Genomic DNA, 15,496 nt, shown 5'->3' with positions numbered 1-15,496 from the left:
TTCGGTTGTGGATTGTCGAATTTGGCATTATGAACGCAATGGGAAGTTCTAAGTCCGAAGTGCCTACCATGTGGCACGTGGAGTCATTCCTTCAGTTGGGGATGGCGCATGTGCTTCTTCTTATTCGTCTGATGATGGAAGGGAATAGTTATGGAAGAAATTATGGAATGCATGTGTTTCCGGGAAGGTCAAGATTTGTGTTTGGCGTGCATGTTTGGATTCTCTTCCCATAAGATCGAACCTTACAAAGAGGTGAGTGGCTGTGGATAATTTATGTGGTTTTTGTGGTTCACATGGTGAATCGACAGAACATTTACTAAGGTATTGCAGCATGGCGAAGGTTGTTTAGTTTGGTGGTTTGGAACTCAGGCTTGAGGATGGCAACACTCAACAACTTATGCAATGGTTACTACAAATTGATATGCACTTTCCACCTCGGTCTTTGACTTTTGTTTGATGACCTTACGGATGCTGTGGAAGAATAGAAATGATGCTATTTGACATGGATCTTTTTTTTTTTCGCCACAGGAGATGGTGTTTCTAGCAGAGCGTTGGCTGCAGAAGTATAAAAAATGGCATAATCTGTTGCGAGGAAGTCAAACCGTACCCCCAGAAGCGGAGAAAAGCTGATGTAGATTGGGTTAAATGTAACTTTGATGGGGCATGGATTCAAAAAGGTTTACGGGGCCGCTTTGGTGTTGTTCTTCGGGATCACATGGGGGAGTTCATCGCTGCTGCTGCTGGTACCATTGGAAGGATACTCTACTTTCCACGCTAAGCTCTTTGCTGCCCGTCAAGCTGTTTTGTTGGCCCAGGCTTATTGCCCAGTTGGTAAGAGTGTAGTATTCGAAGGAGACTCAATTATGGTATTGGCTGCCATGAAGGGTCAGGATGAAGATTGTTCACCTTTTGGTCCTATTATCAACGACCTTTGCTATTTACTCAAAACCTTGCCTCAGTTGTTGTTAAACCACGTTCAACAGGAAAGTAGCTCGGCAGCGCATGGCCTTGCTCGAGTGGGAATTGGCAGTAATCAACAGTGTATGTGGTTTGAAGAACCCTGATTTGCTTAGGGATATTTTGCCTATATATTGTCATATGAGGATAGGTTTTCTTATTGTGCAGGACACTCTTTTTTTTTTTAATTGGGTTGAAAGCTTTGGTAAGATTTTATCGAGGCCCATAATGCACACTATCTTCAATTTTTATGTTTTCTAATTTGCTCAATGAATATCATACTTTCTTAAAAAAAAAAAAAAAAAAAAAAAAAAATATATATATATATATATATATATATATATATATATATATATATAGAAGCGAATTACTACTTTTAACTTAGACTAGGACCTGGCAGGACCGGGAAGGGAAAAAGTTTAAACCCAAAACAAAATAGATTGTTGGAAATGGAGGCCCAACAGTAATAATTAGGCGATACACACCCACAAGGCATTGGCATGTTTTAGGAAAAATCCTGAATTCAAATTTAAAACTTCGACCACTCTTCCACATAACCAGACTTTCCATTTTAGAGGTGATTAGTCATTTTACCTTTCTCAACAATTATGCATAACCACCATATGCATGAAGAAGTCATTTAAATCTCTAGTCCTTATGAAGTCATTCTAAATGATAAAGAGGTCAAGAGCTTCGTGGCAATCGAAATGATAAGGAGACTCAATTGTATGGCTTAGCGCAATTTGGTTTTTTATCATAAATAACTAATCAACTATTGTACGCAAGAGCACACAAAAATATGTTTAGAAATACATATATACATATGTGTGTGCGTGTGTGTGTGTGCATATCATCAGGTGTCACCAAGGCACAAAGCGATCCATAAGCAAACACACAGTGTCCTCTGAACGCGAAGAAGAGTCCAAGTCCCTCTGGGTCTGAACCATCCTGCAGCTGTTCTCCTTTCGTGCTTCCTTAAACTCTCGTTGTTCTTGCTGCTGTTGTTCGGCGTGTTCGGCTTTCGATGACAACACCAATCGCTTCTTAGCACCTACCTTCTCTTTCAGTTTACTCAGCTCGCTCATCCATGCCTCTACCACTGCAGCCATACTTTTGAATTACTTGAATGCTTGAAATATGCTGCCTACTTTGCTGTATTGGTTTTCTGGTTTATTAAAGCTAATGGGGAGAGCTGGCTGTATGCCTCTAGGGTTTATATACAAGAAGAAGTCGTGGCCTTCCTGTGGTTTGGAAGAAAAATCACTGTGTGCCACGGCCGTTGGATATACGGTCGCACACAGGGTATAAATTTACGGATATACGATGGGGGTAGAGACAGAGCGGAGACGTGGGGTATAGGGGTTCAACGAGTGAATGAAAAGCCAAAAGCCATCCCAGTGGGCGCACAGAACTTGCTGTCGATTAGATTGTGGGCGACTTCGTAATTGACATATTATTAAATGTAATGTTAGGAATACTGAATTTGTAAATAAAACTTTAGAAACTAAATGATTGGAAGTTGATGATTGAATAGTTATTTAAGCGTTGATGAATGTGCTCATTCCTATTGGTAATACATCATTCATAAAATTTTGTTTCTCTAGCATTATCCTATTACTATTCATCAACTCTTAGGTTTGATTCTCGTCAAAGATGAATTTGAACCACATTACTACTAGTTTATTGTTAGGCTAGTCCACCTCATTATCTCTTAGTGTAGAAAATATCGTTTGGTTAAAAAAAAAAAAAAATTCTTTTAGGGCAACTCTAATGGTTGGGGGTTAAAACCTAACTTTCTAGTTCAGAAAATTTATGTTCTAACCCAAAAATATATTTATTTTCCAGTGATTTTAGCTTAAAATTTTAGTTCGAAATTATTAAAAAATGAATTTGGCCTAAATTTTTTTCCGGTAACTTCTAAAAAAAATTAAATGTCATATAGATTATCCTAATTTATTTTTATAAACATTTTAACCTAAAAATATTTAGATTCCAATATATTATGAAAAATAACTGAACTGCATGAAACATGAAAGTGATGGAACAACCATTCATAAACACTACCACCTCCTTTTCGATTGGTGTTGGAGTTGGAAATGAACTTCTCAATGATTTTAACCCATAAGACCTTTTTATTTTGATTTGTACCGATGATACCATCTTCATTAATAGAAACTCATGTCAATCACAACACAGTATCTTTATCATAAGATTTTATTATTATTTTGAATTGTGCTGTTCTCCACTGAAACTTCCAAGTTATTCCATGTATGAAACTCATGGAAAATATGTGCGTGAATTGATGTGTGTACCACAAGTGTTGTAAACAAAAGTGCATTGCCTGCTAATTTGTGTCCTTATTTTTATCTACTACACGGACAACACATGCTTCTTGTTTATTTATTTATTTTTTTTCTTTTTCTTTTCTGTGGTAAATCAAACTTCGGGGGTTATTTTGATTAATTTTTGAAAGACAATGATCAAAACGTAAAACTAAAGAGTAAAGAGGGTGCAAGATGTAATTAACGTTTTCCAATTGTTGGTGGCACCAAATAATGATTCCTGACGCGCACCGTATATAAGAATATACCTTCTCCTCCCGGTTCTCCTAAGAACAGAAGGCCCTCCGTCCTCCGTCCTGCGTCCTCCGTCACAGTCACAGTCACAGCAGAAAACTAATTCATCGGTCTACTTAATTCTGAGAAGAATGGAAGCTACGAAGCCATGGATAAACGCTTTCAGAGCAAAATCAAAGCAAGCCACGCTGCTTTGGCTCGAGGGCTTCCGAGAGGCCTGCTGCCTTCATCGCGTCCTCATCCTCTGCCACCGGTCTCTCTCTCTCTCTCTCTCTCTCTCTCCCCTCTCTCCTCTATCTCCAATAATTACTTCAATCGCACGCTTTAATTATTTTGATTAATTTCGGTTCAATTGCCTTTACTTTTTGTTTGGTTGCCGAGAAAACGGAACAAGCAAGAGAAGAAACTTCGCTTTGTTTTGCATAATTAACATTTGATTTATTATCTTTAATTTTTTTATGGCAGGTCGAGAAAGCTTATGATACGAACAGGACAGTGTTTTCTATTAAACGGCTTCATTTTCTTAGGAAGGTCACTCTCTCTCTCTCTCTCTCCCTCCCTCCCTCCCTCCCTCTGATGAGTCATGAAGACATTGCAATGACACAAGGATTGGCTATAAATCTGCAAAATTTTGTTGTGCTTTGCTCGTATTTTTCGACAGTTCAATTTTTTTCTGTTGATTATGATGTTCTAGAGTAGTCGTATAGTATATTTTCATATACATCTTCCAATTTTTCTTGTTTTTTTGTGCCCCCTTCCGAGTGGTTTTTAGACCGTAGAAGTTCACGTTGATTGTTTTGGCGAAGTTTTTTGGGTGCTCAATATAAGATGCAAATCGGGTTTTGTTGATCTTTCTGTGAGGTGTGAAAAATGTGAAGAACTACTTAAAATGACCACCGTTAAATGATTATATTAAGGTTGAGAAAGTTTGTAGCAATCCCTCGAAGTATTCTACAAAGATGAGCAACTAGTATTCAAATTTGGATCTTGCATTCTTTCTATTTCATCTGGTAAGGATGTAAAGATGTGAATTTAGGATGGACAAAGGGAAGAAAATCGAGGTTCCTTGTACTAAGATGGACTTAGGTCTAGGGAAAATAATTGTATGTAGAAGCTATGAATAATGTTGATCAAACTTCAAAGTAGAGGGATTAGAATGATAGAAGAAAGGGTGCGCTTTATCTAATTGTTTGTTTATAACTCTGACGCTTTTGTCTTTCATACTAAGAACAGCTTAAGAGAAGTTTGGTGTTCAATGTTTTATACACCCATTGTTAATCGTCCCTTCTTTGATAATGGACTGTGGATAATCAAGTTTGGTATAATCAAGGGAATGGTGTTTTCAAGCAGTTTATGTTTTTTTCACCCGTTGGACCCACAAAATTTTAAAAATGCCTGATTTTTTTATTTTTAATTGAACACTGGACATAAATCATTACAATAATCAACTACCTTCCCGTCCCAACTGTTGTGGAAATGACGTGTGGTATATTTTCTGATTCTAGAAGAACTACTCTAAACAAGAAAATTTAAAAAACACTAAACAATAAAACATACTCAATTTGGATGGTAAATGATTAATTTTGGTTCTTAAGAAATTTTATAATGCTTTTAGGTAATGTTATTTTCTTTTATGATTCTGGTTGATTACTTGTCCACTTTCCTCTCTCTTGTTTCACAACTTTTAATTCTTCTAGTAATCCCCTTTAGGGCTTATTTGACCCTCTGAGTTAGTTTCTTTGTGTTGCTGCATTCAAGAAATCAACATTTTAGCTTTCCTATGTTTTCCAAGACCACATTGGTGAAGAGAGTGCTTTTGACATCAAAGTGAACTAGACTGAATGAACTTGATTAACGTGTTGATATAGCCAATTTCTTTTGCCTAATATTATTGAGGTTTAAATGAATCAGTTAAATTAATGATTTTATAGTTTGGCTCAACTTTTCTATCTATATAGGCCTAGTTATTTCCTTTCCTGCTGAAGTTGGACTCTTATTACTATTACTCTCGATGCTGTCAAGCTTTTAGATGCTTATATCTGGTTATCTTAGTTTCCATTTCCCAGTATTACCTCTACATAGACATCACATAACGTAGAAGCTACATATAAAAGTGCTTTCAGTGTCTTGCTGGACAAAGTGCATTCTAAATCTGCATGCGTTAGTATTGACATTCAAATTCCTTATTCTGTCTCTTTGCAGTATAATTATCCTTAACTCAGTCATCATCCCAACTCTACACTGGATATTACCTGATAGATGCCCAGAATATAGTTCTCAAGAACTCTGCTCATTTGTTGGTACATTGAAATTTTATTCCGTCTTGCGGCATGGACTCGTACAACTCTTTTATGTAAGTATACAGCCAATTTAAGATCCTCACTTTGTGCATGGATGGCATTCTATTGAATATTTCGTAGTGGCAAAATGGATGAATATGCATTTTTTGTGTAATGTTTTGCCTCATTAAGTTTTGTAATCTTCGTGATATGGCTAAAGAAAGTGTATGCGTCATGTAATATTGGATGTTTAATTCTCTGTTTCTGATTATTGTACTGGTATGTAATATTGGTTTGTTTGTTATCTTACAAAATATTTCTTTATCACTATAGATGCCTGAATTACTGAAGGGATTCAATTCCTTTCTCAATTCACGGAATACATAATTTTCATTTATTTATTTTTGCTTTGCAGGTAACTTGGTTCTACCCACTGTACGTATTCAGCATTATCCTGAGCAACCTCTGGTACTACCAAATTATCCCCTTTTGCTTAATTGTTTTACCCCTACGTTATTTACTTGATTCTGTTTTAACTACCATAGGTATGAACTGAGCCCAGGTAAGGTATACATCTTTTTCTTGCAATGCAGAATGTTTAAAGTTCTGGAGGTCACTATGATCCTTTGGTGGTTATCAGGATTGGAGTGACAATAGTTCTTAATTTATGATATTTTGTTTAAAGTTCTGCATGTCTTGACATTTCCACTTCCCGATGCCTTTCTTTTTCCAATTTCTACTATGTGATTATCCAAATCTACTACAATTTTATTTTAACTAAAGGTACAATGACATTGCTAAGTATGGATTTTCTGCAATGGGGAGATCCACACCAACCACATTGGATCCTGTCAGACAAAATGATGTTGGTTTGGAAAGACCTGCTGGCGTAGAAGGGTAATTAACTTATTCTTAAATAGAGGTTAAGTTTTTTATTATTGTTATTGTTTTATATATTTATTATTTCAGACATTTCTTGTTGAATAGATATTTATGTATCTCATGAGTCGTGTATGCATCTGTTTAATCTGCAGGGTCATGATTGGTATAGGAGAGCAGGTGTATTCATTACTTCTTTTGACCTGTTTCTTCCTAGAGGTATAGATATCTTTTATTCTTTATTTATTTGGGTGTATGGATTCATAAAGGGAGGAACAGGATTTAGATTTCATACTTATTAGACTTAGAGAACGATAGAGAGAGAGAGAGGAGTTTATATTCAAATTGCAATATGCTCCATGGCTTATGTGCCACTTTTTGGATGACAGAATTGATGGCTTCTGCAGGTATATGTGACTGGATATATACCATATGTGGGGAAGGCAGTAAATTTTCTGCTTCTGTCCTGGATGTATGCCTATTACTGTTTCGAGTACGTGGTGCATATATCTTTTTGGCTTAATATGTTGCACTCACTAATTGCCTAGATAAGTGTGTGCTAATGCACCTTTTGAACTCTTTTAGGTACAAATGGAATTTTTCGGAAGTTCGTCTTGAAAAAAGGCTGGACTTCTTTGAATCTAATTGGGCATTCTTTGCTGGTTTTGGTAAATATACTTCCATTCTGGGGTCATTTTTCAGTTCATACTTCATATGCATTTTTTCCCCTTCAAGTGAACGATTGTTTATCATGTACAGTTTCCTGGGCCACATTATACGCTGATTATTTCCACATGGAAAACTATACACCGATATAGATCTTCACTTAGAATTTTACTTTTGCAGCTACCTCATGACCCATGCTTGTGTAATCATAATTACCAAAGCTGACACCTTTATCATGCCTTCAATTTTTTGTATGCGGACAGTTCTGTTTTCACTTATTTGAAAATCAACATGTGATCAACTGTATTCAATGCTTGATTTTGTTTGGTTTGAAAGAAAAAAAGGGATAATGGTTAAAGTACTAATTGTGTATTAATTTTTGGTAAATTAGGTTGCAAGCAAGACTAAAAGCAAAATAAATAAATAAAAACCGAGCACAAAGACAGTTATCTAATGGTGCCTCAAATTCCCTCTTGAAGTGCAATATTTTGACTTCAAGAGCATATCACATGGGAATATGTTCTAGATGTTTTTAGGTGCTTAAACACATTTGTTTACATGTTTGGAGTTATTAACATCCTCAGTGGTTGTACAGGGAGCCCTTGCGTTCTGCCTGTACTCTTTTTCTCACCTCTTGTGAGCTATGGATTTATGGCAATACTCTTTCCATTGGTATACTTTTCTTTTTATTTTGTTAGCAATTGACTCTTTACATAAAAGTTGACTGTGTTCTTGTTATTCACATATGTCGTAACCGTAGATGTTTCCAGTTTGTTTTGACAGCAACAGGTTCAGAGGCTGAGCAAGTTATTTCTTCTCAAAGGACAAAATGGGGAGGTGCTGGTTTGCGAAAGCTTCCAATATTTAATGCTGCAGATAAATTATCGTAAGCCCCTCATTGAATATGAAACTATGATCTCTGTGCTTAAAATGTGTTAATTCAAACTTGATTAAAAAAATAAAAATCCTAATTTCGTTATCATATATTGGATGGATATTGGAACATTTTCTGTTGAGCATATGCATTGAAAATGGATATTATGCATTGAACTCCAAAAAATACGAACAGTTTGTCATCTTTCATGTGTCATGAGGCAGTGTTTGACATTTGTAGGACAGACTCAGTTACGCTTTAATGGCAAAATGGGGGGGGGGGGGGGGGGGGGGTGTAGGTCCTCAAACTTTAAAACTGCTATTGTGATGAAATTATTGACAATATGTTCAATATTATATGGTTGGTCCTGAATTTGAGGAAGTAGCATTATTTGAGTTCTTATAGGGTCATGGAAAGCGACATTTCTATCTGTTTTGACGCTCGATTGATCCTGTACAGGATGCGGATTTTGTCTCTGTTTCCCCTGGAATCTCAGGAATTGCTTCAAAAAAAGAAAGACCGCTAAGAAGTTTGGCTTAAAGTTTCTATTGTGCTCTCATCTGTATGAGATGGTCCTAGTTCTTGAATTTTCCATTCAATCAACGAAGTCATCGATGCGTTGCGTTGCAGTTTTTATCTTATTGATATGATAATAATTTCTTAAGTCATATGTGGTGTTTGGTGCCATCGGATGATCCATCTCCACGCAAATTTGTACATGATTTAAATGCAATGCTATTGCATCAAGATCGAGCCTCATTGGAAGTGTTTGACCGTTTCGTTCTGTATATTGTACATAGAAAGTAGATGTCGACCGAAGTTTATCAAATGTACAGAAATGGTATTTCATCAAAGACCAATTTCAGTGGTCAAATTTGATCAACTTATTATGCAAACATGTCTCAGAAGTACTGCTACAACTTTTGTTACAACATGTCGCTTTCACAATTTGTTTATCGTGATTTCACCCGTTGTTATGGAACTTTCATATGCAGTGCCCAATGGTAGGATTTGAGTTTGGATCCAATATTTAGGGTAGTGCTATTCACGCATTCCTATCAATTTTTTGCCGCCGGATTGAATGAATTCATGGTAAAACAAGGGTTTGTAGGAGTTAAAAATAAGTGTAAATAGTATTATCCTAAATATAAGTTCCTCCACTCAAGTTCCCAATGAACAAATTTGATTATTTTATCATTATTGCTTTCATGAGTATGATAGTGTCATACCAGCTATGGTGGGGAGGGAAGACTTAAACTCAGAGCTTCAGGTGCAAGGTTAAATGGTCTTATAGCCTACTAAAACTACAAGCCTCTTGCTTTAGTTAATATAGCTTAAATTGTGGAGATGAGAAGTCGAACTTGAGTGCACAAATGAGATCAAACTCGATTACCAATGTTATTTTTATAGTATTAATTTTGAAATATTCATTTTTTTATTTATTACAAAACGATATTATAACTCTGATAGTGTTAAGGGAAGTGAGGAGGATTTAAACTCGAGATAAACTAGGTTGAAAAAGAACACCCAATTTACCAACATGCATCATTAATTTGAAACATTACTTTTCCTTCCATATATATGCCAAGATTTTTTATCGTAAATAAGATGATCTAGAGTAAAGAATTCTCTGAATTTTTTAACCGTTAACTCTTTATTTAAAAATATGATAATTAAAATAAAACAATTGAAAATATCATGCATGCAATTATGCAAGAGATTTTTCAATATGTTTAGAACACAGGGTTGTACGCCATATGTTAGGGTTAATTACACAAACACCCCCAGACGTTTTTTGTGTTTTCACAAAACCCCCTTAGGTTCTCAACATATCACAAGCACCCCTTAACGTTTTAAAATTATTTCATCAACCTCCCTCCATGACAAAAAAAAACCCTAGCAGTCATGACATAAGTTATGAAAATAGAAAAATACCCTTACGAAGTTAAACTAGTGTTTGGCTACAAGTTTTAGTTAGACCTATCATTATTTAAAATAAATAAATAAATAAATAACCCTAATAGTTCTACCTTATGAAAACCTTTTTTCACAGCAGCGTGAACACAAATATCTCTCGTTGGTTGGTTTCTCCAACCCTTGTTGTTCTGATTGCTTGGCCTAAACCTAATTAAGCTTCATTAATCAAGGTTGCTGAAATAAAGCAAAGAGCTATATTTGGCATGCAATTGAAGGTTGGTTTCATTAGGACATGCTTTTATTCGTTATTTTTCCATAGTCTTGTTATAGTGTGGTTTCATTATTCTATTCTTCCCTCACCCAATGAAATCAGAAATGTCCTTTTAGAATTTTCATGTCATTGTATCAGAGTTTGTGTGGTGTAATTTTTATTGTCTTGCAGTTCATGCTTTTGTGATGGTGTAATTTTGTATCTGATGTTGTATTTATTCTACTTTTTAAAGTGAGATTAGTTTAACAATATGGTAATGTTTGATATTGAGCTTCACTTTCAAAGCAACCCTACTCGAAAAAGCGTTAACGTTGACGGCGATAAGTATTCCCTTATTGATTTGTATGATCATGTTTTCTCATTGTGCATTAATAAAGAGGATGATGGGCAGTATATGGAATTTTTGGTTCAGTTTAGGCACCCAAGTATTAGTGTGCTACAAGCTATAAAATTAAACAATGATATTAAAAGCATGTTTCAGTTATTTGAATTGCACATGAAGTTTGTGGTTGATTTGTATTTTGACATAGTTAATGAGGATGAGAACGAGGGTGAAGATAGTGATAGCAGTGGTGACGAGGGTCGAGTACCTGGAGATGTTGGTGAAGGAGAAAACGAGTTGTTCCCATTCACGGATGATGAGGATGACGATTTGGAACCTAATATAAATAGTGAAGATGTGGTTAATGGTAACGAATATGAGGATTACACATCCAAGGCTACCAATGATTATAGCATTGATGATTATGGACAAGATTTGGACAATGATGATGGGCTTTCTAATTATAATGCGTACTCCGATCACGACAAGGTAGTTAGTTCTGAGGATGAGGAAGAGGTTGACTATATGAGGGGTTTGAGTAAGAGGCTATACAGGGATTGCTCGTCAGGAAAGGTGGAGTTGAAGGATGGTCAAGTGTTTAATGATATTAAGCATTTCCGGAATACACTTCAAGACTAGGTTATACAAGAAGGATTCGAAATTCATCAAAAGAAGAATGAAAGAACTCGAGTTACTGCTGTTTGTAAGGTATGATTCATTTTCATACTATTTATAGTATACATGTTTAATATTATTGCTTTGCTCATGTTTTATTTTTTAATTTTTTTTTATTTTTAACTCAGGCTGTTGGTTGTCCATGGCGTATTCATGCCTCTCCTACACCCACAATGTCCTCAATAACTTATATGATTAAGTCATACAACAATGAGCATATTTGCACTAGGGTTAAGAAGAACTCTAATGCAACTTCGACTTGGATAGCTAGAAAATTGGGTGATAGGTTAATCTCAGACCCAAACATGAAATCGGATGCTATGAAGAGTGAGCTAAAAGAAAATTATGGGGTTAAAGCTCGCTACATATGGTTATGGAGAGCAAGACATAAGGCTAAAGAGGCCGTGGAAGGGAAGCATGCTGCATGTTATGGTAAGTTAAGAAGATATGGGAATGAGGTTCTCAAATCAAATCCAGGGAGCATTGTGAAGATTCAGGTTGATATAAACTTGGGGCATACTATCTTCAAGCGTTTCTTCATTTGCTTTGCATCAATGAGAGATGGTTGTGTAAATGGATTCATGCCTTTTATTGGAGTTGATGGGTGCTTCTTGAAAGGGCCTTTTGGAGGCCAACTATTAACAGCAGTTAGTCTAGACGGTAGTTCTGGGGTGTTTCCAATAGCTATGGCAATAGATGAATTAGAGTGCACAGAAAGCTGGACATTCTTCATGACTCACTGGGAAACAATGATTGGTGATCACAACTTAGGCAACATTCCATGGACCTTCATGTTAGATAGACAAAAGGTAGCATTATTCTTATTTTGTGTTTTTAACGCACTTTGACTAAATGAATTTTGCTAACAATGTTGTGTATTTCAAGGGTGTTATTGACGTGGTAGCAAACATATTTCCACACTATCCACATAGACATTGTTGTAGACACATCTATAGCAATATGAGAAAAAAGGAACCCTGGGTTACTTCTTCAAAGTAACTTTTGGAAAGCGGCTAGAGCATGTGGTGTTGTGAGTTTTACTGAGGCAATGGAAGAAATAAAGAAACTTGATGAAGACGTATGGAATAGGCTAAATAAAATTCACCCTTCGTAATGGAGCAAGCTTGCCTTTGATCGTCATGTAAAGAATGATCATATTACGAACAATATGTCATAATCATTTAATTTGACGGTAAACAAGTGGAGAGGAAAACCAATATTAATGCTCATTGATACAATTAGGAAAAAAATGATGAGACGATATCCAAAGAGATGTGCAAGAGGGATGGAATGGCCAACTAGGCTAACTAAAGGCGCAAGAAAGAAGTTAAATACGAATTTGCAAGAATGTTGGAACATTACAGTAGCTCATGTAGGTAATAATTATCAAATTGTTTTTATTTATTCCATAGTACCTATATCTTTCTTTCTTTTTTTTTCTTTTCTGAAACACTTAGTATGACCTTTTTTTTTCATTGGACCAGGTGAAGACGAGTTTGAAGTGCATGACATTTCCCAAAAGCAGGTTGTGCGATTGCCTACAAGCCACTGCAGTTGTATGGAATGGAAAATTAGTGGGATTCCATGTAACCATTTTGAAGAAGTTGCTACAACTGGATTATGACTTTTATTTTATATTTTGGGTATAATATGATAATATTATGTTTGGTTGTGCATTGTTTTTAAATTTATAATGTTAAGTTTTATTTTGAATTGTTGCAACCTTTTGAAAATATTAGATTGTTGAATGTTAAAATGTTCTTAAATCTATCGTGTTAAGTCTTATTTTGATTGTATATTGATTTAATGCTTGAAGCGCGCAGTCATAGGGTAGGCTGCACTCAATGAATTGGTTGTTAGTATAGGGGAATAGTATTTTGAACAAGAAAAAGATGATCAAGAAACACAGAGGGGAATTTTTTGTATCGTGAAAGACAAAGCCACTTGGCTAGTCTAATTGGAATAATATGATAAATATTATGTTTAAGGTGTTTGGTTGAAAGTGCATCACATTCCTAACTGGAATATCATATTTCTCATTGGAATATAAACAAGGTTAGTTTTATCATTTAAATTTTATTTTTGTTGATGTCAGCATAGAACTAACAGCTCTAACTAAAGGGGTTTTGTGAAATGATTTTAAAACGTGAGGGGGTGTTTGTGATATGTTGAGAACCTGAGGGGATTTTGTGAAAACACAAAAAGCCTCAAGGAGTTTTTGTGCAATTAACCCCCATATGTTATTATAGAAGTGGTGGGAAGTTTTTTTCTTTTCAAATATCCCTCTATTGTTATGATGATATATAACGTATGTGCTCGTGTTCTGAGCATACTGAAAAATCCTTTCATCAATTTTGCATAATCGGGTAATATGCTCATTCTTCGGCCACGCGCCGTATTCCAATCTTATCAAAACCGCACTTACGACACACATGATTGGAGCACGTGAAAGCGCGTGGAAGCATAATTGAAAGACGATCTTATTCCCTCGACAAACAGATAAACTAGTACGACCAGACTGGTGGCTCCGTGACCATTGATGATGATCGAGGAGACCAACCAGACCCCATCCTGACCGTCCATCCACTTCAAGCAAACAGTCATTTGGATAAGTTTCAAGCTTAGCGTGTTGGGATTAAGTTAATCATTTTTTCCTAACTTTTTGTGAGCATACAAGTCAAACTAGTATCCATAACTTAATCACTTTATTATGCTTAATCCTTACAGCATTGGGTTAAGTTATTTAATCCCAATTTCTTAACCTTTTCCCGCGTAAATTGCGCCATCAGAGGAGCTCCTAACGATGCTAATTGCACCTAAATTTTAATCAAGTGAATATGCTCAGAATACGTATTTTTTTTACATTTTCTTATGAATTGGGTGAAAGTTGAGTTTTGTCTCCTGTGTCAATTACAAATCCTAAGGCTTCAAATGCATTGCTAAAGGGTTCGTTTGGAAGTGTTTTTAAAATAATTGAAAACGCTTTTAGGGAAAATATTTGAGTTCTAAAAACACTTAAAATACTTCTTACAAGAATCACCAGTTATGTGCTTCTTGCATAAAACACTTTAAGTGTTTTTTAAGGATTTACTTGCATTTTAACTAAGGATTGGTTCAAGAACATTTTCAACAGAAAAGCTTTTATCAAATTTAAAAGCACTTTTAAACAAGCTCAAAAGTTGGTTGGTAGAGTTGAGATTACACTTGCATTTGATTCTTTTTCTTCAAAATAATGAAATTAATAAAAGCTATGTTTAATGTTTTAGGAAATTGCATTAGTATTTTGGTGAATAATTACCAAAGGAGAAGGAGTACCTTTATACTTCCTCCGCGATTACTAACACATAATGAATAAATAAATATTCCAATTCTTTGTTTACGGGTATGCCCAATTGTATCTTCTACATTACTAACACATAATGAATAAATAAATATTCCAATCACCATCTTGATGGTTAAATTGTAATTGTAATACATACAATATGAGCTTTAATTATGCATGACTGTCATATGATGATTATATTAAGGCCTGGTTTGGTATTGAGGTGATTCTGAAAAAGTTGGTATTAAAAAAAGCTGGGAGCTGTTTTTGTGTTTGGTAAACATTCAGCTTCAGTTTTTTTTCACAGTTTTGGGTGAAAAAAAGCCAAAAACAAGAAGCTGCAAAACCTAGCGTTGAAAAACCGTCTTTTTTTTCACATCTGTTTTACATAAAAGTTTACCAAACACTATAATACTGCTTTTTTTTTTTTCAAAATCACTTTTACAAAAAAGTTTACCAAACACTCTGCTGCTTTATTTCACAGCTGCTTATTCTCACAGCACAGCAGAAGCAGCTTTTTTTCAAAGCACAGCAATACCAAACCAGCCCTTATACATACAAATATTGTATCTAGTCTTTATAATTTGGCAAGTTGTTTGGGATTTAGCTTTCTTAGTCCATAGGGGTATGGACTGATGTGGTACATGCCAAAGCGTGCATGCACATTTGTTGGTCTTCGAAAGGATGACAAGAGCTTTCGGTACTATTTGTACCTGCTTTTGTACGAACTTAACCGATATGTTCTAAGTAGTTGGATG

The 15,496-nt window shown here is 35.4% G+C and overlaps 1 protein-coding gene across 1 annotated transcript; it reads left to right on the top strand.

Annotated features, from left to right (window-relative positions):
- The first annotated feature begins 3,586 nt into the window (after positions 1–3,586).
- LOC125468301 (protein EI24 homolog) lies at positions 3,587–9,127 on the top strand. Its single transcript, XM_048587409.1, has 11 exons — positions 3,587–3,786; positions 3,999–4,064; positions 5,736–5,886; positions 6,228–6,280; positions 6,596–6,709; positions 6,847–6,910; positions 7,099–7,184; positions 7,277–7,359; positions 7,953–8,029; positions 8,128–8,243; positions 8,691–9,127. The coding sequence occupies exons 1-11, from the start codon at positions 3,665–3,667 to the stop codon at positions 8,755–8,757; spliced, it is 999 nt and encodes a 332-aa protein (XP_048443366.1). The 5' UTR covers positions 3,587–3,664; the 3' UTR covers positions 8,758–9,127.
- The last annotated feature ends 6,369 nt before the right edge of the window (positions 9,128–15,496 follow it).

This window comes from the organism of the source record quoted next, unplaced genomic scaffold, assembly GCF_019419815.1.
Source record: "Pyrus x bretschneideri cultivar Hongxiangsu unplaced genomic scaffold, Pyrus_bretschneideri_v1 Contig265, whole genome shotgun sequence".
In the NCBI taxonomy this organism is placed as follows: domain Eukaryota; kingdom Viridiplantae; phylum Streptophyta; class Magnoliopsida; order Rosales; family Rosaceae; genus Pyrus; species Pyrus x bretschneideri.
Note: the sequence above shows the minus strand (reverse complement) of the source record. Positions and strands in the feature narration are given on the sequence as shown.